Raw genomic sequence first — 27,073 nt, 5'->3', positions numbered from 1 at the left:
CGGCAGCTTCCCTAGGACTGACTGGAAATGGGAAGAAGAAGGCAGGAAGAGATCTTTTTCCTTATCATTCAATCAACGGTAGCCAACGTGATGAAAAGGAACGGAGGAAGTCTGGCCAGATGGAGTGGGTGGATGGCCGCTGGGAGGCTGGATGGGTGTGTCTGTGTCACACAACAGGACCCCCGGGTCTCCTGGAAATCACAGTAGTAAGGACTGTCCCTCTGAAGCCAAGCTAAGGAGGTCCGTGCCTGGTTCCTAATCACTTCTACTGAGCACATCAATCATGATATACATTCTCGAACACATCTTTGTTACTAATTGCAAATCTCCCAGATAGAAACATGGTTAAAGTATTTTTCTATAATAGTGCTTTTTTTAAATTTTATTTTATTATGTTATGGTAATCACCATACATCATTAGTTTTTGATGTAGTGTTCCACGATTCATTGTTTGCATATAACACCAGTGCTCCATTCAGTACGTGCCCTCTTTAATACCCATCACCAGGCTAACCCATCCCCCACCCTCCTCCCCTCTAGAACCCTCAGTTTGTTTCTCAGAGTCCCCCTCCGTTCATCTCCCCCTCCAATTATAACTGAATGATATGTTTAAAGATGTAAAGTAAAACACAGTTAATGCAGATGTTCCAAAATCCACATAGAAAACCTACATTAACTAATTCCTTCAGCACTTCAACATTTCTGAGTTTTATATCTATCATTTTGCATACTGCATCAAAACACTTTCCTTACAAAGAAACAATCTCAATACGATGCCTTCAAAGAGTAGAAAAATCATGCTTGCAGCCAGGGAAGGGGGGCAGGAGACAGGGTGCTCCTCCTGAACCTCTCCCTTACAGGCGTGAGCACTTGGCCTACCGGGCTTTGAGCGCCCACATTCTCTTTGCCATGTTCTGCAGCCGTACTCCACAGCAGTCTTACCCCAAGAGAGCTCCCATGCTTCCCCCTTTCCCCTGGTACCTCCTGTTAGTAATCCTGCAAGCTTGGCTCCTGGATCCCCTATGATGAGCCCCGCTAGGCACTGTGCCTCGTACTGGGTCCCTGAGTCCTGGGAGGGTTACAGATGCTGAAGGTTCATGTCTGTTCTCCTGAAAGCACTTTCCAACTTGAAAGAGGTGTGAGAACAGAGCCTAGCCCTCTGTGATGTTTAGAGATAGAAGAGAGAAAGCTCCTCGTTACCACAGGAAATGAAGAAGCTGCAGCCGGTGGGACCGAGAGGCTGAGGGACCAAGTCAAGGAAGGAGATGCCAAACGCAAGACCTGGTCAAAGGAAGAACCTCTGCACCTGGGTGCAGTGATGGGGTGGGGGGGATAACCTGCTGAGAGAGAGTTCCACAGAGCTTATAAAGAAAGGAGGTGCAGACAGGAAATGCAAGGAACTCATGGCATTTTGCTGCAAAGGGGGACAAAGACATGGGGACCCACCCGCAGAGAAGGCAGGGTCTTCCTGCTGGCCCTGTGTGTGGCACATGAAAGCCACACAACAGATACGCTGACTGGAAACCAGGTCAGGCAATTTTGCAGATGTTCACTAAATATATGACTAAAATCTCACTGTACTCAAACATAGTATATAGTGAGCCTCTATTAAATAGGAAAAAACTTGAGGCATCTGGCAGGCTCCATCTGTAGAACATGAGACTCAATCTCAGGGTTGTGAGTTTGAGGCCCATGCTGTGGGTAGGGTTACTTAAAAAAAAAATGCAAAATTGAGTCTAGTATTACAAGGTAAAAAACAGAAAGGCTTTTACTGAATACTGCCAAGGTGCTAGCTACCTAAGCAGTTTTCCTACATACATTATCTCACTTAATTTAATTCTGATACAAATCCTAACAAGTACACATTAACCCTCCCATACAGGAGCGACAACTAAGACATAAAACCGAGGGAGGAGCAGGGTCTGGATTGACCACCCCCACCTCAATGAACAACTAGAAAACTGCACAGAACATAGGAAGCACCTGCTTTCAGCCCCTGACACAGGCAGCACCTAACCATGACCTCTGAAGGAGAGGACAGATGAAGTGAGACCTGGCTCTCTGCCAGGAGGCAGTTTCTGGACTGCAGTGCAGGGAGGGTAACCCAGAGCCTGGTGAGCTCAAGAAGAACAGAGAGGCAGGACAACTAGAATTTGCCAGGAGTCACACAGAGAAAAAGTTCCAAATTCTCCATGGAGCTCCCCTTGAACATTTGAGCATCTGCATTCATTAGTTCATTAAAATAGTCCTGTCTAGTGGTTCACAAAGAAAAATTAATATTTTTAATGGGCTTGGATCATCATCTTAACGTTTTAGTCTCTTAAAACTAACTCCAGGACTTAGCATGAAAAATTAAGTTAGGCGCGGCTGTGGTATCACGATGCTAAGATTGGGGTCCGGGCTGGCTTGAAATCCAGCTCCAGAAACATGCGGTTAACATGCCAGCTAGACCTTTAGCCTCGTTTTGAACTGCAGTGTGGTGACAGCAGTGACTTCACAGGACTATCACAGGGACTGAATACAAACACGTATACAAAGACAATGCGATCTAGAATGTGCTACATACAACGAGGAAGCTGATGCCGATGATTCGGCAGTGAACACTTGTCCACCCGTCGGCATGAGGCAGGTCACCCTAGGAACTCATCTGGTCGGTCTGATCCGCACACCCACCCCTCATGGCAGCTCCCAGTAGCAGCCTCATCTGTGGGCACAGACAGTGAGCAGCTACACGACTCGCCCAAGATCACACGGCTCCATGTGTTGGCTCCAGTCTGTGCTTTCACTTCCACACTAGACACCTGCCACTCCGAGTACAGCCCACAGACTAGCAGCACAGGCATATCATCAAGAGTTTGTAAGAGCCCCACCACAAACCTACTTAATAAGAATCTGTGCTTCTAGGGGCGCCTGGGTGGCTCAGTTGGTTAAGCATCTGCCTTCAGCTCAGGTCATTATTCCAGGGTCCTGGGATGGAGGCCGGCATCGGGCTCCCTGCTCAGCAGATGAGCCTGCTTCTGCCTCTGCTTCCACCTCCCCCCTCTCCTCCGCTCGCGCTCTTGCTTGTGTGCTCTCGCAAATAAATAAAATCTTTAAAATAAAAAAAATCTGCGCTTTAACAAAATCATCACGTGATCCCTATGCAAGTTTTGTCTGGGAACCACAGCATTAGGATACCTGTATCAAAACCACGAAGTTACGTTATAATTCCTTTAGTGTACTTATTTACTTCCCCCCTACTAATTCATCCCCTCGCCCCAACCGAAACATATTATAGTAGACTATGTATAAGGTGCTTTCCTGGGCATCAGGATATCAGGACAGACAGATACTAGGAAAGAGACAGACTGGTCATTCGGACATAGCAGCACACAGGGAACAGTCCCCTGCCCCTATGGCCCTCACTACAAAGACCAGCACAGACAAGTACATGAATAACACGGTGTTAGGAGGTGATGCCAGGAAAACAGGTGTTACCCAGACTTGGGGCATGGTCGAGTTCCTACAGAACATGAGTTCCAAGCTGGGATCTTAAGAATGGGCATGTCCAAAGTTATACACAACAAAAGACATGGCTGCAGGTGTAGGTCAGTGATCCAGGGAGTCAATGCAAAGGCCAACACGGCTTTAATTCAAACAGCAGAGAAGCTGGACAAGGCCCAGCTCCAGAGGCAGGCGGGGAGCCTGACCACTGTTAGGACATGCACCTGGGCAGCAATTACGCCCATACAGACCAATCTGAAAGCTTCTGTTATAATCCTGACAACACTAACTATGGCCGAGGAAGTGGAAAGATTTGAGAGCTGTAAAAAAGCCAAGAGGACAGGGGTTGACTAAACTGCACACATAAGATTAAAGGAAAGTCAGCAGCCATTTTTCTTGCTCAGGTAACTGAGTGGGAAAGTGATACCATTCCACAGAGATAGAGAACACAAGAGGGACAGATACTGTCTGAGGATGGCGGACGAACAATAAGTAGAAGAGGTACTTCAGTTTGGTATTTGTTACTGGGAACAACACAGGCCCACATGCCCGAACTCAGGCGAATGGAGATGCTTCCTGCCTGCAGTCAAGGAGTGGGGAACGGGGAGCTGGACTTCTGGAAGGTACTCTGGGAAGGGGAATAAGGTTTGATGGACCCCATCTGTTCTCGGGCTGGGGGGTGGAGGGGGAGGCATCTGATATTCTGATTGGGGCTCTCTGAAGTCTTTTAAAAAACCCTCTAATTTAACGGCTATAACTGAGTCTTTGTACTCCTAAGAAAGTGATGTAAATTTACCTTTGGGAAAATATTTCCCTGGGTTCTCTCTTTGGGGAGCACTTTGCAAAAGCAAAACAGTGTAATGACAAAGACTCCCAATATGGAGTTAAACTGCTGTGCAAAATAAAAGAGCGATTTCCCTAATATGCAGAGATTGATTTGGACCTCATTATGCTAAAAGCTGCCCCTGAGACAGGAAGGTTTGCATCTAGACTGGGGGCTTCCAGAGGTTTTTTTAAGTAATTGTTTATGCAGCATTACTATGCCAGGACTGTTCGAAGCACTTAAAAATGAAATAATTTAATCCTCATAATAACTTTATTTTTCGGGACACCTGGGTGGCTCAGTCAGTGAAGCGTCTGCCTTTGGCTTAGCTCATGATCCCAGGGTCCTGGGATCAAGTCCCACATCAGGCTCCTTGCTCAGCGGGGAGCCTGCTTCTCCCTCTGCCTGTCCCTCCCCCTGCTTGTGCTCTCTCTCTGACAAAATAAATAAATAAAATCTTAAAAAAAAAACCCTTATTTTTCCCCACTTTCCAGATGTGGGAACAGAGAGAAGTGACCTGCCCAAGGTCACATGCCTTGTACATGAGCTTCAAAGCTAAGAGGTCTACCTGGAGACCGGGCTCTTGCTTGCCAAGCCCTGCTGCTGCTGGGTTCCCATCCTCTCTTGAAAACGCTGTCACTGGCGGGCCTCACTCCTGTATGGCAACACACAGTGGAGTGGCAGCAGGTACTCACTCATTATCTGCTGTTACCACGCCCTGCTGTCCTGGGCCAAGGGCCAGCTGGATTTGGTATTGCTACCGCACGCTCTTCCATGGCCACAACTCTTCCTGGAGTCATCCATTCATGCCCATCCCCCACAAGCAACTGAACGTGCCACACCACCCTTAGATTAATTAAGTCAAAAACTACTTACTTCACCAAATACCAGGCTAGGCACTGTAACAGATGTGTGGAGATATATATATATATAAAATCCTACCCTGCAGAGCTTTCAGCCTAGTCAAGAGAGATACACACGTAATTATTTAATTACAACTGTAATAAGTACTGTTAAAAAATGGCAATAGCAGGAAGAGTTATAAAGGAAGAGACCTCACCCCTTCCACAGTTAGAACATCACAGCTACACAGGTGCCACAAGGCTGCAGGGAGGCGGTCTCTCCACAGCAAGGGCGGAGGAGGAGAGGCCCCAGGGGCAGCCACGGGCCTTCAGTGTCCAGTATCCAGGAACCTGCAATCCAGAAACCCTTCTCCTTTGCTTCCAGAAAGTGTTCTTGTATCAGGTCTTTGATGACTTAATCCTTTTGTCTCTTTCTGCAACTCTTATTATTTGGATGTTGGACCTTCTGAATTCATCATCTACTTTCTTTTCTCCCTCATTTTTCTTTCCTACATGTGTTCTGAAAGATCTCTCTCATGTTATTTCCCACTGCTCTTACTGAGTTTATGTCTGCCTTGGTACTTTTAATTTTCCTCTTCTTTGAATGTACTTTTAAAAAGAATTTTAGGAGTGCCTGGGTGGCGTAGTTGGTTAAAGCATCCAACTCTTGGTTTTATCTCAGGTTGTAATCTCAGAGCCGTCAGACTGAGCCCCGCGTCAGGCTCTGTGCCCATCAGTGGAGTCGGCTTGGGACTCTCTCTCCTTTTGCCCCCACCCCTTAAATAAATTAATAAATCTTAAAACAAAACAAAAAAAGGATTCTGTTGGGCTTTCATGGATGCAGTATCTTCCCTTAGCTTTCTGGAGATCTACTGAGATTTAAATTCTTTATCTTCTTTGAGCTTCCTTCTGCTTGTGGTTTCCTCTTTGTTGCTCAAAACTGTTTTCTCTCTGTTTCGTCTTCACATTTCAAAAGCAAAGGCTGTCTTTATTTTTTTAATGAAATATAATTGGCATATATTAGTATTAGGTGTACCACGTAATGATTCGATATTTGTATACACTATGAAATGATCACCATAATGAGTCTAGTTACCAACTGTCACCATACAAAGTCACAAAAAAAAAGAATCTTTTTTCTTGTGATGAGAACTTTTAGGGTTTACTCTCTTGGCATCTTTCAGGTATACACTACACTATTAGCTACAGTCACCATGGTGTACCTTATAGCCCCACAACTTACTTACAGCTGGAATTTTGTACCTCTTGACCCCCCCTCACCCATTTCGCCCACCCCCAAAACCCCTCTAGCAACCACCATTCTTGTCTCTGTATCTAGTTTTGTTTGTTCATTTGTTTTGTCTTTTGGGTTCCACACATTAGTGAGATCATACAGTATTTGTCTTTCTCTGAAAGACTTGTCTTACTTCATGTAGCATAATGCCCTCACAATCCATCCCATGTTCTTGCAAATAGCAAGATTTCATTTTAATGGCTGAATAATACCCCACTGTACATAACTATATGTGTGTGTATGAAGGTGCACACAAGCACACACAATCTTCTCCATCTATTCTATTCATTCATTAATGGACGCTTAGGTTGTTTCCATGTCTTGGCTATTGGAAATAATGCTGCAGTACACAGATATCTTTTCAAATTAGTATTTTCACTTTCTTTGGATAAATACCTCATAGTGAAATTGCTGGATCATATGGTTAATTCTACTTTTAATTTCTTGAGGAACCTCCACACTATATTCCGCAGTGGCTGCACCAGTCTGCATTCCCACAACAGTACACGAGGGTTCCTTTTTCTCCACATCCTCAGCAACACTTGTTATTTCTTGTCTTTTTGATAACAGCCATTCTGACAGGAATGAGGTGATATCTCACGGTGGTTTTGATTTGCATTTCCCTGATAATGAGTGATGCTGAACATATTTTCATGTTATCTGTTGGCCGTCTGGATGTCTTCTTTGGAGAAATGTCTATTCAGATCCTCTGCCCATTTTTTTAAACATTTTTTTTGGTATTGAGTTGTATGAGTTGTTTATATATTTTAAATATTAGTCCTTTATCAGATATATGATTTACAAATATTTCCTCCCATTCTGCAGGTTGTCCTTCTTTTGCCCTTTTGTTGATGGGTTTCCTTTGTGGTGCAGAAATTTTTAGTTTGATGTTGTCCCACTTGTTTATTTTTGCTTTGCTGCAGAGGCTGTCTTTATTTTTTTTTTTTTTAAGATTTTATTTATTTATTTGACAGAGAGAAACACAGCGAGAGCAGGAACACAAGCAGGGGGAGTGGGAGAGGGAGAAGCAGGCCTCCTGCCGAGCAGGGAGCTCGATGCGGGGTTCTATCCCAGGACCCTGGGATCATGACCTGAGCCGAAGGCAGACACTTAACCAACTGAGCCACCCAGGCGCCCCAAGGCTGTCTTTAAATACCTGGTTGTCGAGGAAACCTGTACGTGTGGGTGACCCCAATGATCTATGCACTGAGCAGAGAATCAGGGGCTTGGCTAGAGATCCCAGAACGTTAGAGTCTGCCTTTTCTCTTGGCCCAATCTCCTTAGAAAAGAATGTTTCCATCTCCTGCCAGGATCGGGTAAAAGCCTCCTGACAGGATTCTGGGAGCCAAAGAGAAAGAAAGCATGGCTAACTTCACTTAATCCCCAATTTTGAGTGCAAGAATGCAATTTCCATAGTAAAACTGTTAACAACCCACAATGGGGAAAATAATTTATTACAACAGCATTTCAACTGTTATGGCTTTGAAAACTTTCATTGGTTGGGCACATCCCTTAGATTATCAAGACTAAAGTATCTCTACCTTGAGCCATTCATTTACTTTCTATGGGCAAGACACCCGAGAGATTATAGGACAGCTAAAATTTCACCTAAATCACACAAATAAACCTTGAAAACAATGAGCCCAATCTAATCCCTAAGCCTATAACTGAAGAAGGCTGGACATCTACAGAAAAGGCAAGTCTCGGCGAAGGCTCCACAGGCAGTGACTTCTGAGCAAGATCCTGACTGAGAAGCAGAGCACATTGCTTACTAACGTTAAAGACTGTGCCTGGCTCCCCCACTCCCAACAATGTGACTCTTAAATTATTTGAGGCTCCTCATCCGTAGAGCACAAGTGGTAATACCCACCCTGCTAGCTGAGATAATAAATGCAGAGTGGTTATTAGCAAGATATATTAGAGACAAAGTCAGCATCCAATCCGTGGCAGCAGTAGTTAGGAGGGATAACCTGACTTCTCTAGGCCAATGAAAGGGAAATGCTAAGATTGTTCTCAAAATGGAAATCCTGTAAGACCCCTCCCATTTAACTAATACTTCAAAAGTCCCATCACAGCCCTAAAAAGCATCTTTCCTGTTACACTTCAAAGCTTTATGAATCCTTGTCAAAAAAGGAAACAACAGACTATCATTCCTACTTTGGTAACATCTGGTATGTTTGAAATGTGTAATTAAATCCAATGACCAAACAAAGCACAAGTGTTCCATAGAATTTTCCCCTAAACCTTGCCCTATAAAAAGACAGTATGCATTTTTCTAAACTGAAAATATATCAGCAGTACACCATTCCATCACGATCTTACATAAAAGTTAAAACAAACAGAATACCCAACAGGCTGGTATTATCTTCTCAATGATTCTGTCAACTTTACAACACGGTAAGATTTTCACAGTAAAAAAGTAGTGTTAGTATGTGATATTCTAGCAGTATTTTGTTTCTCTTAAAAAAATTTAAAAAGGTTAACAAAACAGCTCTTGGGGGAAATACAACATACTGGCCTCACCCTGGTTAACAAGGTCCTAGGTTTTTTCCTTGGTGTTTGTCTGTTTGTTTTTAATATAAGACAGGCTACATGTTATCTTTCAAAACATTTTTCTGGCCAACGTAAATATAAGGAAACTTTATATTCACGTCCCCTAAACTCAATACATAACATTAAACACAACTATGTGTGACAAAGTCTCAAGCTGCAACCCAAATAAAATCTGGAGGTCACTAAAACCACCTACAGAGTCTGAAAAGCAAGGTGTCGGAGATTAGGGAAGGGACTGCTACAGAGCTCTGTCTTCCGTCAGCACCCTGACACCTCTAACAGCACCACACAAAGGCGCTGGGAGTATAAGCACTGGGGCTGTAAACCCAGCTCCAGTCTGAAACGTCTCCACCCAGAGCATCAGCCAGCAACAGAACCTCATCAGACCTTCCCGGCGGCAGAGCCACACAAAAGGACTGGGCCTCTCTGGAACTTGTTGGAACAAGTTCCGACTCTGCAGGGAGCTGCCCTCCATCACCAAAATCCTCTGCTCCAGCCACTCTCGGCCCCCTCCTCAACATTCAAGCCTCAATTCCTCTCCTTGCTTCCTGGTTCTAGGAAATGGTCTTCTTTTTTGTTATAAGTTTTTGTCTGCATTTTTTCTAACCAATTCCTTTAATGCTGTACCACTTTATTATACATGTAATGTTAGGGAACAGCATGCACATTTTCCACCTACAACTGTAACCATAACATAACATAAACAACTGTTAACCATACTGTCTGGCCATCATAAAACAATATTTTAAGCATTTTAAATCTCATATTTCAGATTTTATATAGAGAGTCTTTTCCCTGGGCTTGAGGGTTTTCGGAACCTGGCTTAAGGTACTGTGTTGATGTATCTGATCTTCCCTTTCCAAACTGAGCCACGACGCCAGGCCTCTGGGGCTGCATGGGGGCTGCACACACGGTCCAATCCTGCAGGTTCTGGACTGAAGCCTAACGTGTGAGATGTACAAATCCTGAGTGCAGAGCTCCATGGCTCTTTACATAAGCACACACATATGTGTGTGTGCGTCCCCCTCCTTGGACTACAACTACACAAGACAGAACACATTCCCGTGGCTGCTTTCTAGCCCTTTGTGACCAGTACTTCGCCATCTAATGGGACTAGGACTCCCAGTACCGCCACTGGAGATTAGTGTCTCCTAACTTTACATACACTGGTCATGCAAATGGAAACATAAGGGGACACTTCCCAGCTTGTTTTATTTATGAGAATGGCAGTACCTGAAAAGAAAGCGCCACAAAAAGGTCACAAGAAAAAAAATTACAGATTGATACCCCCCGTGTAAATAGACACAGATTTCCTAAACAAAATATTGCATATTGATCTGACAACATATAAACAGGATAATACATCATGATCAAGTGGAATTTACCTCAGAAATACAAGGCTGCTTCAACAATCAAAACGTAAATCACCCGTTATTTTAAAAAACAGACAATTTCCGCAATTAATTCAATAGAGACAGAAAAAGCACTCGACAAAATTCAACACCCTCTCATGATTAAAAACAAAAACAAAAAAACCTCTCAGAAAACCAGGAGTCACAAGGAAAATTTTTACATTTGACAGAGGACATCTACAAAAACAAAGACAAAACTAGAACTAAACCCTGCTTAACACTGAAAACCTGCTCCCTGAGCTCAGCACATGAGAAGAACACTGTAATGAAGGGGCTAGTCAAGGCAAGACAGAGAAATAAAAGGCATGAAGATTGCAGAGAAAGAGTTATTTTCAGATTACATGATTATAAATTTCTTTGGATTTTCTACTTGCTCAAGTAAACCACCAGAACTAGTAAGTGAATTTATAGTAAGGCCACAAGATAAACTAACAAGATGATCTACTTCTACATACTAAGCCAAGAATTGGACAATTAAACCTACAAGTCAAAAAATTGTCCTTTACAACAGCATCAGAAAAGCATGAAGCCCTCCACACTAAGATCTACCGCACGAGACTAAGGGAAATCACAGACCTAGCGAACTAGACAGGTCGACCAGAGGTCACGATATGGTTCACAGGTCAGTTCTCCCAAACTGATGCACAGATTCGACAGGGCCCCAGTCGAAACAGAAGAGAAGCAAGAGTCTGTCAGCTCCAGGAGCTGCTGTCACTGGCACAGCACCCCCCACCCCCCACCGGGACAGCCCACAAGACTCAGCTGAAGACTCTGCAGAGTGTGCAACACGAAAGCCCACACTGGAGCATCAGAGCACAGGAAAGGAGCCGACGGCGCACTGGTCTTTCCACTCAAAGAAAAACTTACCACCACTGCTTGGTTTTCAACATCCAACTCCTATAAAACACTCACAATAGGACTCATTTTCTACAACTTTTCAGGAAGAAAGGTATAAAGCTACAGACGTGTATTATCTGAAGAAGTTAAAGAAGATAACATACACGGGCACATACACCTCAGTCCTGTGAGCTACAGTCAGTAACACTGTATCAATTATACAAATATTACTCAAAGGCACAACAAAATACACAGTGATAACTGTTTCAAAATTGGATTTTTCTCTTTAACGGAAAACTGAGAAGTTATGAAATACAGAAAACTATTAAATTTACAATAAATTCCTAATAGTCTGAACAATCACAGATGAATTTGAAATGAAAGACTTATGAACACTACTTTAAAAACTCAGTGTCCCTAACCATATGGGCACTAGAAAGAAGTTTTTTAATTTTCACAAAAACCTCCATGACCCTTCTCATCTGCCTCTAGTGATTTGAATCTCTGTCGCTACAAGCAAAGTGACTGAATTCATCAATCCATTCATCTGCTCACTACAGGAGTCTAGTAGGTGTAAGGCCCTCGGAGTGCAGCAATAAGCAGGACTGACCGGTTCCTTACCGGGAAGGTGGGGGGTGGGGGCGCATTTCACCACAGGACAGCAAACAAGTAGACCCCTGAGCGGGTGCCAGGGACAGATGGGGACAGCGGTGCCAGCAGGAGGGTGGTCAGGGGGACACACTACACGGGTTCATATAATTACTGCTCAGCCAGGAGACTGGTAGCGGGGGACACAGGACAGACGGACGGAAGCCTGTGATGAAACATCAGCTGGCCCACACATCTCCCAGTGCTTGCTGAGAAGGTCCTACGTGAAGTGAAAAACTCTTAAAACTGCACATGAAGAGAACACAGGGAAACTAGCAGCCTCTTCTCCAAACACAATGAGGAAAGTGAAACAATCTGAGAGACATAGTAATTATAATACCCACCACATTATTTTTGTGCGCAAGGGAGTTGATGTTAATAATATTCAAACTGGGGCTGAAAGGAGGCTCACTGCACTCTCTCGGTTAAGACATCAGAAGCAAAGGTGAGCCCTTCACGGAGAACACACTGGCCAGGCTGTGTTCCTTGTCTCTTTTCAAGCACTGCCTACTGCTGTTTTTCACCCTTCACTATGTGTTCAGTCCCCTACTCCCCCTTCCCCTGCCTCTCTGCAGCACCAGAAAGGCCTATTTATCAAGAACTCACCCATTCTGTACACCTACTACATGCTGGGCGTGCAAACACATTTCACTGACGCTTAACCAACAATTCGGTTTAACCAAGGAAAGGAGCCTGTACTAGAAATCTAAGCTAGAATGGCTTGGTGGTTTTCCAGGGGGCCCCCAGGTAGAGGGGAAAGGCACTGGTGACCAGGCAGCGGGGGACAGAGGCAGACAAGGTGTGCAAAGCCAAGTGGTGGGCAAGCTTCCCAGGGAAAGCGAGAACAGTGCCAAGTCGGTGGGCAGGGATAAGACAAAAAGGCTGGAAGCACACCTGGGGAACATGAATCTTTAGGGTCAGGGTAAAGGCTTACAAGAGCCCTGCCCTTACCCCTCAGAGACAGTGGGTGGAGGAGCAAGCCTTCCCTACTTACCTCTCTCCACGAACCTTAACAGAGCCTCCAACTATAATCAGCAGGAAAGCCCATGTTTCCCTAAACACTCCACAAACATTTCTCAGTGCCTTTGCCCCCAGAATTCCTACAGCATGAAAGACCCTCCCCACCCTCTCCACTGGCATGAGACAGCACCTCCTTTAGAAAAATGCCCCAGATTTCAACAATCCGGGTTTTTTTTCACTCAACAATCATTGAGTGCTGATAATATGTTAGACAATACGGATTCAAAAAGCAGTTAACATTTGGACGTGGCCCACAAGAAGTGGACAACCAAGGAACGTGAATGACTTACGAGCTATGCCTGTGTGTGCAGAGCTGACGCACAAAGAAGCCAGAGCCCAGCCCTGTGGTCCAGATGAGAGAGAGAGGGAGAGAGACAGACAAATACACACACACACACACACACACACACACACACACACACACACACACACACAGGGCCATGCCCTAGGGCAGAATCCTGAAACTTTCCCGTTTGAAAAGAATGAATGTTCCAAGCAGAAGGAGGAGCAAAAGCATAAGGGGGCATGAAGAGGCACCGCCTGGCAGGGTCCTGTCCCAAAACTAACGACCCGCGGTGCGGAGCCGAGGGAGAGGCCGGTGGAGAGGAGGCTGTCTCTCCTGACATCTCTGGCCGCGGGCCAAGCAGGGGGCGGACCGGAGCTCAGCTCAGCATTCTTACTGCGGGCCTACTGTGTGCCAGAAACCACGAGCGGCTCCCTCATGCTGGGCACTCGGAAAACTGAGTCACTCTTCTGGAAAGCGTTTAACACCTTGTACTGTAAAGGTATAGATGTCTAGACTATGTACATAAATACAATTATAAAATAAATGCACACACTTACATATAAATGTAGTTTCAATCTGTCTTCCCCGTGGTCAATTAGCAACTCAAGCTGGCAGACGGGACGGCCACAGCCCCAGAGGGGTGGCAGAGGCCCACAGAGATACTTCCCAGGGAGGCGATCAGGTCCCGGGAGGCCAACCGAGGCCCATCTGTTGAAAGCGCTAGGACGTGGTGTGTGCTGCTGCAGGAGAGACTCAACCCCCAGTCTACAACTCACGCCAACTGTTCTTAGGGCGTGAGGAGTAGCTAAGCACATAATTTATTCATTCGTTAAGGTAATATCCATTTGCGCCGATACCTTGTCACGCAGAAGAACACCTGACACTGTCCCCGACGGTGCTGAGTTTACTTCCCAGCGAAGGGACAGAAAGCAATGGTGGTCAATGGCGGTAGGTGCTGCGCAGGACCAGAAGACAGGGCTCAGGGAGGGAACGTCAGGGAGAAGGCGGGCTACACTGACAGGGCTGAGAGGCCGTCAGGCTCAGACCCGCGAGGCTGGGAGGAGCAGGCCAAGCAGGGAAGCAAGAGGCAAGCACAGGCGCAGAAGGCCTGCCAGGGAAGAGCCCTGGGGTCCGAGGTGCTCCCAAGGCAAAACAACCGCACTGCTGCTGAGCCGGAGGCCAACGGCCCGGCCCCAAGAAGCCGGAGATGCCGGGAAGAAGCCGCATCAGGTGAGGCCTCGGAGGCCCCAGGCCCCGTGACGGATTTGCGATTTTATCCAGGAAGAGGCCAGCGGGGAGTTTTAGGAAGGAGAGTGACGTTGCCTTGGTGTTTTTACAAACTCACTCCGGCAGCTGCGTGAAGAAGGACGAATGTGTGAGGAAAGGGGAAGACCCAACGGGAAGCAACGCCCCCAGCCCAGAGAGAGAGGAAGGTCGCACGCTGCAGAGTGGATGCCACCACCGCAGAGAGGGCGAGGGGGGAGGAAGCCCACACTGTGCTGGAGACAGAGGGATTCCTTCCACGCGGCAGGAAGCGTCAGAGAGGCATCCTGGGTCTGCGGCAGGAGCGGCTACATGCGTGGGGGTCCAGCATGCTTACTAAGACAGGGAGGGCTAGGGGAGGGACAGACTTCAGGGACAATAGTTAAGAGGCTCCTCTCTGGCAGGTAAGTACCAGATGTTTATGAAAAATACAAATGTAGATACCAAGAGGCGGTTGACCACTTAAGTGTGAGACACAGAAGTGAGGATGGGTTGCACACAGAACTATCTGGGTGGAGGCAGGGGGAGAGGGAGTTTAAAATATTGATACAGAAAAAGCATGACTTCAACCACAGGACCCAGAATCACACAAGTCCATGATTATTGGTATACTCAATCTCAATCTGCTACTGAAAGGTCTAGAAAAAAAACTGACCCACACACTTATCCCTAATAAGCACAGCCCTGACACCTCTTTAATCCTTCCCAGTCTCAGAGAGACAAAACAAAGTGCATACTAGTGTCATCAGCGAACTTTCCAAACAGGGCTTTCTGGATTCAATAACCTTGCAACCAAACACAGCACTGAGAACATTTACCTTTACTTCAGTACTCTGAATTAAAGCTGCCTCTGAGCCTAGGAAATCATGATATAGTTGAACACATAACAAAGTCCTTTTAAATATGTGAAAATACGGTCTTCTGTGGGAGCGACGGAACATGGTTTCCTTACACCTCACTCAGAGGTACAATAAGCTACATCATAGAGATAGCCATAGATTGTCTTAAGGATACCTTAGAGGTTTCAGTTCAAAGTATACAAATATAGCTCTGTTCCATTATTTTTAGCCTGTTCTACTAAGTATTTTGTGTCTTCTTAAATTGGGACACCACTGTTTTTGAGGTTAATGTGACTGATAAAATCAAATGTGAGGTTTTGAATTTCTAACTGAAAATAGAGATTTAAAGTCTTTGGACTTGAGCATTTTGTCTTTATCTAAAAGTAGTAACACTTTTATACTTGAAAATAACCATTTCAGCCAATTCCTATATACCAACATCTTCGTCTTTACCACACAGCAACAACTGACCAGAATAAAACCTGAAATTTCCTGCCTTCCTGGCCTGGTACAGAGAAGTGCACTGAGAACCTGGCACACTGCATCCCCTTGGGGAGGCGGTGTACTCAGCCCTGAGAAGGTGACAGGGTGACAACCTCATGTCGTCAGAAACCTCCTCTTGCACGGTCCAGAAGCAAGACCATTCATCGGAGGTAATGGCCTGCTCCAGCCCTGCAAACCCAACGATTCTAAGCCTGATGCTGTCCCTACCTCTTCCCCTCCTCCGCACATGTGGTTCTGCTCTCCTACCCAACCCTGACCTCTATCAAAATGATATCTCAGTTAAAAAGGCCTCTGCTCACTTGCTCTGCCCGTCAGCAAACATAATGGGAAAGTAAGTTGCTTCCATCAACTGCTTTGGGATGAGCAAAAACACCTCAGTCTCTCTCTTCTGAAGTTCATATTTCTAAAGTCACCTTGAATTTCTTAAAAACCCAGTAGTCAATCATTTAACATCCCATTGGCTACTGGATTCACAGACTTGAATCCAGCCTCGACTTAGTGAAATCAGAGCTTTACTGCTAAGGATCAGTGCTAACAGAGGGCTGTCACACCATGGAGGTGGCGTTGTGCATATGGGTCCCAACAAGTCTGGGGGAGACCAAAATCTTCACAAGTATAGTAACAAAACTCTGCCTCTGAGCACTCATTACTGGTCATGCTCAATTATACTTTGCAGTCCTCAGGTTCTCACCTCAGTTAGTTTTTAAAAAGTTCCCATACCCAACACCCTTTAAAATTCAACAGTTTGAATTTAACTCAGCAAAATCTTTACTTTAAATACCTAATTAGGTAATAAAGTGACAGGTGCTTTGTTCAGAGAACAACACATTAAAAGAGTTCTAACATCACATATTTTAGAAATGTTTAAAAGGGGCGCTGGCTCAGTCGGCGACTCTCTTGATCTCGGGATTGTGAGTTCAAGCCCCACGTTGGGTGTAGAGATTACCTAAAAAGGAAGGAAGGAAGGAAGGAAGGAAGGAAGGAAGGAAGGAAGGAAGGAAGGAAGGAAGGAAAGGAAAGGAAAGGAAAGGAAAGGAAGAAAGAAGGAAAGAAGGAAGAAAGCAAGAAGAAATGTTTAAAACCCTAGACAAGAATTACTAGATGATGCTGACAATTTGGTAAATGAGAAGTGATCTAACAGCGAAACTGTGGTCTGGCGCTAGCACCTCAACATCCTGGAGGCTTTTAAAAGTTTTAAGCTAAACACTAAACTGAATCAGCCTGAAGGTCTACTTATAATACTGCAGGTCTTTACCCAGTACAGGTTTCTTCCTTTTAAAAGTCTTTCCTGAGTAGGTTAACATGATACTTGAATATACTCTTTAAAATAATAATATATGTATTAAATTATTTATTATGGACTTCATCCCCCCAGAGGTAATATTCACTAGTACTTTAAGAGAAGCAGATAAATTATTTGGTCTTATTCATACATGGATCACACGGCATTTTTAACTTCTAAACATGCTTCCCAAATACTGTCTTGAATGTTACAATGAAAATGCTATATTTTATAATTTTATACAAAGAAAAACCCTAACAACATTAAACTGGAAAATGTTTATTTACAGTATTACTGACCCTTAGTGGTAAGCCCACCTTACAATAATATAGTTTCAAATTAAATACACAATCTTTACAGTGAGTAAAGAAAACCAATTTTTGAAATAAGAAAAACCACATCGCTCTTTTTTCCTCAGTCTTATTTAAGTTAAAATTAGTCTCTTTATTCTTTAAAAACTTCCACATCACAGAATGGATATGGGTGCCTTAATTAAAACACACAAAATAAAACATAAAACTCTAAGAGAGAACAGAAAAGAAACTTACTTAAAATGCACTTCCATAAAAATATTTTTATTTACTTTTCTAAAAGCTACCTAGTTAGTTTTATGCCAAGAGCTGCAAACCTATACCACATCAATTTTCATTTTTCCTTAAATTTAATTTAAATCTATTTGAATTAAAGTCTGAAAAACTCTTACCCATCTTTTTAGTGCAAATGCATGAATCTGAATAAAATTTAAACCAAATAGATTTTTAAATTACGTATACCTTTAGCCCAACACATTGGAAATGGACTACAGCCGCTCTTCTCCATACAGACGGCACCTGCTGGTCTCAGGGCCCCTTGGCCCGCCAGTTCCAGCAACATAAACTCAGGTCTCTCAAGATCAGACCAGGCGTCCGCGCACCAAGTCCCCGTTCATCGCTCCCACAGCGTTCGCTTCGATCCACAGCCACACTAAGTTTCCCCTGTGTGCTCCTTTTCTCAGAAATTGAAGCAAAATTTGGGAGGTGCTCCTTCTGTAATATTTTCCAGCAGCTTGAAGAATGCCTCTCAGTTACAGAATCTTCTGCTTCCGCAATCTGAAACACAGACCATCCTGGCTAGATTAAGCTCCTGAGCAGAATGAAACCTGCTAGTAATGTGACCCCACGGGCCTGTGTTCCTAGATTCATTCAGGGAAGGAGAGAGGGAGGGAGGGGAAAGAGGGAGGAGAAAAAGAAGGCCAGGAGCCAGCACCTGATTAATATGCTAATCCCACCCTTCTGCTCAATTCATCTGGCAGACCTCTGCTCACAAAACCAACAGGCAATTCTAAAATTGAGTAAGCTGCAAATCAAGTCTAACCCAGATCATGTCTGCAGATGACTCCTCCAACTATTTTTGTTTTCAAAGTCATGTCTTTGGCCTTTTACCAGCCTAATTCTGACCTTAAGACTTAAGATAATTGCCCTGATGAAAAATGAGTAATATTGGGGGAAAAACCTTGATCAACATTAAAAGCAAATCTGTAAAAACTATGTCTATAGGAACCCAGGTATTTCCAAGGTAAAGATTTTTTCCAGATTGACAGTTTTGAAGTATGTTTGCAAATTTATAGAAGTATTTAGAAAACACATAAAAGCAAGAATTTGAAGTTATGAGATTCTTTTAAAACTAGCTTAGGGAATGTTGAGGAATCCAAGATACCTGATTTCTTAATTTCAAAACATGAGTGAGTGCTAAACTCATATTCCTGAAGGAGGAGGACAGAAAAACACTCTTAACAATCTGTACTAGTAAAACTTTTTTCAAAAAATGTAAAGCTACTTACACTTTTTCCATTCAAACTGAGAGAGTCTCGGTCGTCTCTAAAATGTAGCTATTTAAACACACTCCACTCTGGCAGTAAGACAGTAAGAAACTGGGCTCCTCCAGCCTCTGTTGTCTGAGCACATGTGATACACATTCAAGACATACACAGTTCAGCTCTCCTATTACGTGGGTAATTCTGTTTGTAGCAAATCCCATTAATGAAGAAAAAATCGAGTCTTCTACTTAACTGTGAACACGACAGAAGCTTTATGAATTCACTAACTTGTGAAAACCAGAGCTGACAAAGGCTAGGGGAACAAGAGGCCTATCTGTGTCCAGTAATGCCCCAAGACAGCTAGTTTCATTTCTGACACACTACTCTCGATGATGGCTTTGTCTCCAGGAGTTACATTCAGCCTCCTAATAGCAGTCAGAGCTCAAATAACCTCTTAGATGCCCCCAGTGAAAACACAATCATTCACCAGCGTGAACTCTGACCCCAGGCAACACTGGGAAGAAAAGGGACTCCAGAAAAACACAGGCGAGCAAGCTAGGAAGTAAACCAAAGAAACAAGCAGATAGATCACCATTACCGAGGACACTCGGGACACAAAGGCCTACCCTCAACATAGGAAGAATCCAAGTACGCCCCACAAGCAAGTCTGGTATCCGACCCAGGCCCCTGAGAATGGCTTGGGATTTAATCTGAACCATCAAATAATATACATACCAAAGACACAAGCAAACTCTGAGTCTCTCCTGGAACTTATGACTCCAGAGTTAAAAAACAGAAGCTACCTTTACTAGTTGCCAACGGTACTTTACACACCCAATTTTCACATCTTCTAAGCAAAATCAGTGCTGTCACATCTTCTAAAGATGAGTTAAAGATGGAGTCACACAGTCAGGAAGAGACACAGTTTCACTGAGCCCACCTGTCATCCAAGAAGCCAGAGGTCTTCATGTACGCACACACCCAGAAAAGGTTTTTGAGCCATACTGACTAAATGCCACAAGCAGCACCTGCACAGGAGAGAGAGGCTGGTGCAAATGAGTGACGGTGGCGGCTGGAGCCTCCATGGCAGTAGAAGAGGTGACGAGAGGACAGACGTGGGAGCTCTTTAGGCGAGGGAGAGGGGAAGCCAAGCTTCTGAATGCAAAGTAACCAGTGGGGGGCAGCTTTCTCTCCCACCCCACCAAGCTAATTTACATTCATCTCAATATCCAAATATCACCTCCTCGTGTGCCAAGTCCTGAGGGTACAAAAGATGACAAGGTCCAAGAAGCAAAGAACCCTCCAGGCCACCAAGCGGAGCCCAGCCAGAAGAGCTGAGAAGCACTGGGGCCGCTGAGAAGAGCGGACAGGCAGAGGAGGATGGGGCTCGGCCATACAAAGGAGAAACTACTGCGCTAGGCGCTCTCCCACAGAAAACCATTGTACTTCACTCCTGACCCAACCCCAACCAAGCGGCTCATTCCCCGCGTGCAGTGAAGAGGAGAGCGTGGTTCAGGCGGTGGGGCACGGGCCTACAGCCAAAGGGCTGAGAAATTACATGAGGAGCAGTCACTCTGTGACAGCATCACTCCTGTTTTCTTCCCGCTAAATAGGAAAGCCCCAATTATGCTCCTAGATTCCCGATCCACTAACGTCTTGAAAAGAGCAGGAAAGGCCTATGTTAATGGTGGTGTAAGTGAAAAAAGTGAGCAGTCCCTTTATGCCCTCTGAATAAGAAACCCTACAACACACTAACATAAAGGCAGTCATTCCTTAAAAACTTCCACAGATTCTTTAAAAAACTCTTCATCGTATCAGTAGAGCTAAAAGCAACTCTGGGAAGTCCTACCTCACAGGTAAACTCTTCATTAAAATTTACAAGAAAGATACTACGATTTACTCGGACCCCAATCCATAGTCATCCTGGACTCCTGTCTTTTTCCTCAAAGCAATCCATGAGCAAAACCCAATATCCTTGCCTTTAAAATAAATCCAGACTGTGTACATGCCCCCAACATCCACAGCCACCACCGGCCCAGGCGGTTGCCTTGCTCCACCAGCCGCAGCTACAGGTCTCGCCGCCCTATACTCTGTTCCCGACCAGCAGCCACACCAACCCCTTCGCGACGCCCACCACGCCATTTCACTCCTCTGCTAAAACTCACCAACAGTTCCCCAGTTCTGCCAGAAGCAGTGCTTACTACATACTCAGCATGGTCCGCAAGGCCCTGCGCAGGTGGCTCCCCTCCCACCTACACCTACAGCCTCTGTCTCGCCATGGCCTGGCTCCCGTTTCCTGGGCTTCGACACACTGACCTCCCTGCTGTCCTCTGCCCATACCAGGCGTGTGCCCATCTTAACACTGCCTGCCCCATGCCCTTACTTACCCTGCTTCATTTCCCATAGCACTCACACCTTCTCAGATACCACGTGATTGAATTACACGGTATGTTTGTTGTCTGGCTGCCCCCAGTACAACCCAATCTCCAAGGCAGGAAAGAATATGGTCTGTTTTCTGCACATACTGTCTTCCGGGCCTAATTACAGAAATGGTCAGTAAGAGGTACCGGCCACCTTCTGCACATACATCTGTCACCTAAAGGTAACAAGGAGATGGCAGAGGGAATTTCTCTTCTCTTGTAGAGGCCATGGCCACAGAAGAGGCATCTAGATATTCTAGATGTCAGGACTCGCACTAAGCTCAGTGATAGCATTAGCCTGCCTCAATCTTGGGCACTGCTTTACCTCCGAGACCCTGCTCAGTTCAGGGGCTTGATAAGGATTCACTGAATAAGTGAAGTAAACTATATAAGAATGTTGCTTCTTCAAGAATATAAAAAACGGAAATAGAAAAACTGACACAAAATCTAGGAAAACCATGTGGACCACCTCTCCCCATCCCACATAAAAAATAAATCACACAACTCTAGCATTCTGGTACTCCTATGAGAACTTCCTTGCAAATTTCAGTACGACAAAAATGACAATATTGTGTGAGATGAGACAGTAATCATTAGAAGGCTAGCAAACAAGGCGATGAGCAAGATCAGCAAGAAGAAAAGGGAATTCTAAACCCTTTCATAGGGCGCCTGGGTGGCTCAGTCGTTAAGCGTCTACCTTCAGCTCAGGTCATGATCCCAGGGTCCTGGGATCGAGTCCCACATCAGGCTCCCCGGTCAGCGGGAAGCCTGCTTCTCCCTCTCCTACTCCCCCTGCTTGTGTTCCTGCTCTCGCTATCTCTCTCTCTGTCAAATAAATAAATAAAATCTTTTAAAAAAATAAAAATAAATAAAATAAATAAATAAAACCTTTCATATACTGTGCAGTACTGTCCAATATGGCTTCCCTACAGAAACCTGGGCTTAGGTGAGAAAGTCACTGGAAAGAACTATCAAGAAAGAAGCTGCTTCTCTCTCTCTCAAATAAATAAAATCTTAAAAAGCAGGAGGGATGCCCGGATGGCTCAGTTAAGCGTCTGACTTTGGCTTAGGTCATGATCTCAGGGTCCTGGGATCAAGTGCTGCATCAAGCTCCCTGCTCAATGGGGAGTCTGCTTCTCCCTCTTTCTCTGCCCCTCCCTCCCTTATGCTTGCTCTCTCTAATAAATAAAATCTTAACCAAAAAAAAAAAGCTGCTTATAAACGTCACCAAAAGCATTCACACAAATCCAAGTCTGACTCTCACATTTCTCATATAGTTACACGGTTTTATTTGCTGGCCTTAAGTAATACTTGAGGGCAGTACTTCCTGGAAGAGTAAAGCCCTAGTAAATGCTTTCAAGTCAGCTACTAGGGGGAATGTGAAAAAAACTGTAATTCATATTATACATACAGAATTCAAAATTTACCTCTCTTACTTCTTTTATGTTTGCATTAATCAAGAGTTATAGATTTAAGTAAAATCAACAATATTATACAATGATAGCTCCAATTAGCAGCTGATCACTACAACATACCCTAACTTCCGAAAGCTGGGTATCCTATCCTAAATTTAATTCTATTAAGACTCACAGAATTATCATTTCTATGTCATTGTGCCTCACTGTTTCCACCACAAAACAGAAATAACTTTTTTGAAAATTTTAATCTATTCAACAAAAATTAAGACTTGATAAGGACTAAAGAAATTTAGTCATAAGAAAGGATATAATCATGTTCCGAAGACAAACAGCTAATAGGTCTCAAAATACAACACACTCCAAAAGGTGACGGTATTATTCACCTTTCTTGCAGAGTTTCTAACAAGTACTATACCCTATACCTCCTCCCTTCTGTTACTCTGAAGGTACTCTGGGGAAGCTGAGGAAGACACTGGAACTGGAAGCTACAAAGGAGCCCCAGTTCTATCTGTGAGACAAGGAAAGACTCATTTCACCATCCTGAACTTCAGTCTGTTCATCTGTACAAGGACAACGACAGTACCTAACATGTGAGTGACTACGTGCCTGTCATCAAATAGCATAACAGCAACACTAATAACAATGAAAATATAATGATAATAATATAATGGGGATACCAAGTTAATGCTTACTTTGTGCCAAGCCCTATCCTAAATACTTTAAAAATATGGACTCAGGTATTAATAACCAGCTTCCTGAGGTAGATTCTATTACCCCCGTGTAAGAGATGACAAACAGAAGCGCGGAGCGCTAAGTAACTTGTCTGAGGTTACAGACCTGCTGCATAGCGGAGCTGGACATCACACTCGGGCAGTCAGCCTCCGGTGTGTGCCCCTTCACTAACCCACTGCAGGACTTCACCTATTTTCTCAGTCAGTAATTCCAACAACCAACGACTTCACAAGCCACACGTGACATGCGGACACACTGAGGAACCGAGAAATGAAGCAACATGCCTGATGTCACAGCTAACTGGTCGGTGGCAGAGCCAGCACCTGCACCGGGACACCTGCCAGAGCACACACTCAAGACACCACCTCCAGAGGCTGCAAGGGGACCAGAGGACCAGGAAACAGGCCTCACTTGGCCTACAAAGGAGGACTTAATCACAGAAAGAATATGAGACAGACAGGCTGCTCTCATCCGCATGCAACACTCCAATTGACCAAGTTCTGCGGCTCCTGTGACAGTCCTCCGGAGTCTGTGACCCCACCCGACGGTGGATACCAGCCATCACAGAACGTGCTGGACATGTAGCTGGGACCAGGGAGATATGTCACAATCACCAGGAAATAAACATAACAATGAATTAAGCAACCTAAGATATATAAAATAGAAGGGGAACTGCAACTCTAAAGAGGCAGAAAATTCTGAACTTATCAATTTAGACAATACTCAACTAGAGTATTTTTACAGACACTAATGGCCATTTCTCATGTGTTTTGCCATAGAGGAGATAAAAGCTAAATTCTAGGTTTAGAAACTGTTGCGAGGTTACTTGCCACCAAATTTAAAAGAAAAAAAAAAGGCTCCTGAAATCTCAAAAAAGACGCCAACCTGAGTTTTTCAAATATACTAATAGAGGCATGGTGACACAGAATGGGGCCAGAAACTTACCAAAATTGTCAACCTAACTGTATGTGTTATAAAACAGAGTGAGGTTTTTTGGCTTACGCTGACCAAATAACTAATATTAAAAGACAATCAAGCCATTATTTATTCGAATGTTAACACCATTCAAATAAACTTTGCAACTTCTGTTTTAGTGAACATGCATATACATAGCCAACTTAATCATTTTGTCGCCGTAGATTATTATTTTACCCAGTAAATCCAGTTTACTCACAGTGTGATCACTCACCTGATTGAGCAAACAGCAAAGTGCCCTGTTAGAAGGACTGCACCCACAGATCCAGCTTCCGGTAGACCAGTCTAAGAAACCTCCAGTAATCCCCTTTAAGGTTTAAGGCAGTTTGAGGCTTAAATGAGTCACAGGTTTATTTATAAAACGCAAAGACTAGGAACAGCCTACATGTCAACAGAAATGAGTAAAGTTTGGAAAAAGGTATATACATACATATATATAATTTTTGAGAGAGAGAGAGAGAGAGAGAGCGCAAGAGCACATGCAAGCTGAGGGGTGGGGGGCAGAGAGAGAGAGAGAATGCCAAGCAGACTCTTTAGCCCTACACAGGGCTCAATCTCACAACCCTGAGATCACGACCTGAGCCAAAATCTAGAGTCAGACGCTCAACTGACTGAGCTACCCAAGCCACATCAGCTGAGCCTCATAAGGGCCAGACTGACATGAAAGAACGTTTGTAAATGGCTGACTTATTAAAAGATTCCTCCTTCCCCCTTCTTTTAAATCAAGAAATTAATCTCTAACCACTAAAATGAAAAAAAGAGACGTGAGATTTCTGAATCCAAGACAGAGGCAACAATAAAATATACATTTTAAATAATAAAAAAGGTATAGAAGAGTATGTAGACTGTGGTATTTCACTGTGAAGGAAAAATACATGCATGTATGTGCTTCCTGGTACATGCACAGATCACCCACAGATGTTTACAGAATTACGAACAGTGACTCTTCCAGAGAATTCAGCAGAAAGAAAGAGCGGGGAGGTTTCGGATTCCCTGCCCACTGGTTTGAATTTTGTGCCATGTATATTTCTTTTCAAAACAATAAGTGAACATAAAAAGTAACTATTTTAAAGAAACAGTATCTAGTGAAGTCCCCAGTATTTCCCAAGAAAGCAATCCTTTCTAAGTAACACATGTATCAAATAACAACAACAAAATCAGAAAATGTTCAGAACACAGCGATAATAAAACTAGAACATCAAAATCTTTAGAACACAGCTGAGAGTATTTAGAGGGACATTTCAAACTTCAAGTGCTTATATTTAAAAGGTAAAAACATCAATTATCTATGTTTTTACCTTAAGTAATAAGAAAAATAAGAACAGAAACTCTAAGTAGAAATAAAGGTGGAATAAGGAGCATTCACACATTAGCGCATAAGGCTAAAGGAAAAATGAGTAATACTGATCCTATCTTTATTTAAAATTTTGGTATCTTGTTCATCATGGATTTTCTGCATTAATGTTTTTTAAAAAAACAAACAAACAAACACTGCATCAAGCTATTACTTATCTTGATGACCGAGGCTTTCATTGGCTCCACCAATGCCTCACCAAAATCCTGGTCCTCCCCACATCTCACACTCTCCTAGCGGCTCCATCCACCTCAACCAACTCCAAGGCTCCCCACACCGAGGCCTTATCACCTAAGGGGTTTGTAAACCTAGAAAGATTTCTGCCCAAAGCATGTTAAATACAATCACTCAATTTTTTTTAAAGTGAGGACAAAAAAGGCATTTAACGCTTCTTTTTCAAGGACCAGAACCACAGTAACTCAACTGTCAGAGCCTTATCTGTCTTACTTGAAACGGTTACAATGAATTTTTTACACTGGACCAACAAACTCCTTAAATTATAAATGTCTGAATTTAAATAAAGGAGGCAAGGCCTAAAAATCTGTTAGCAAAATTAATGCTTGATTATGGATAGTCCCATGCCCTGTGACATGGCAGAAATCATAAATTCTCTCCTTCTTACTGCAGTCCAAAGGGCCTGACTACACCAGCAACGCCTCAGCTCCACAAAGCCACACTGAGCCTCATAAGGGCCAGACTGACACGAAAGAACGTTTGTAAATGGCTGACTTATTAAAAGATTCCCCCTTCCCCCTTCTTTTATATCAAGAAATTAATCTCTAACCACTAAAATGAAAAAAAGAGACATGAGATTTCTGAATCCAAGACGGAGGCAACAGCTGGAAGCAGAAAACTGTGAAAAGCACCTAAAATACCCTCCTCGGAACTGCTGAGGCAGTGGGAACGAGAGGCTGTGAGAGCTTCAAAGGGTGAAGAGCCAAGTAGCTGGGCAGGGCTTCTGCAGCCGCTTTCACCTTCGCTCCGTATTTGTCAACTTGGGGAACGGGACGGAGGCTGGGAACGCGGGCTCTGCACACACACAACCACGGCCAGAGGCCAGAGCAACAGACACGGCTCCGGGGAGGCAAACACCTGGGGGCAAGCACAGGGTGTTTATGGCTGTGCGTCACTCACAATAAAAAGCCATGGTGCCGACACCTGCTACCATGGATGGAACCCTAAGTGAGACGCTGAACACAAAAGACCACGTACAGGATGCAGGATTCCAATTGCATGAAACATGCACAACAGGCAAATCCGTAAGTCAGAGAGATCAGTGGTTGGTTGCCAAGG

The 27,073-nt window shown here is 44.1% G+C and overlaps 1 protein-coding gene across 3 annotated transcripts in view; it reads right to left on the bottom strand.

Moving 5' to 3' along the window:
- PTK2 (protein tyrosine kinase 2) overlaps nucleotides 1-27,073 on the bottom strand; it is a 254,738-nt gene that overhangs the window by 182,154 nt on the left and 45,511 nt on the right. The window contains exon 1 of one of the 3 annotated variants that reach the window (XM_028105631.1): nucleotides 17,860-18,151. The exons of the other annotated variants lie outside the window; for them this stretch is intronic. Within the exon in view, the coding sequence (XP_027961432.1) occupies nucleotides 17,860-17,959 (100 nt within the window). The 5' untranslated portion in view covers nucleotides 17,960-18,151. Of the gene's footprint in view, nucleotides 1-17,859; nucleotides 18,152-27,073 lie in introns of those variants that run through there. 3 annotated transcript variants of the gene reach the window in all.

The sequence above is a fragment of the Eumetopias jubatus genome, unplaced genomic scaffold (assembly GCF_037043125.1).
Source record: "Eumetopias jubatus isolate StellerSeaLion01/CBP00866 unplaced genomic scaffold, mEumJub1_p1.0 scaffold_4, whole genome shotgun sequence".
In the NCBI taxonomy this organism is placed as follows: Eukaryota; Metazoa; Chordata; class Mammalia; order Carnivora; family Otariidae; genus Eumetopias; species Eumetopias jubatus.
Note: the sequence above shows the minus strand (reverse complement) of the source record. Positions and strands in the feature narration are given on the sequence as shown.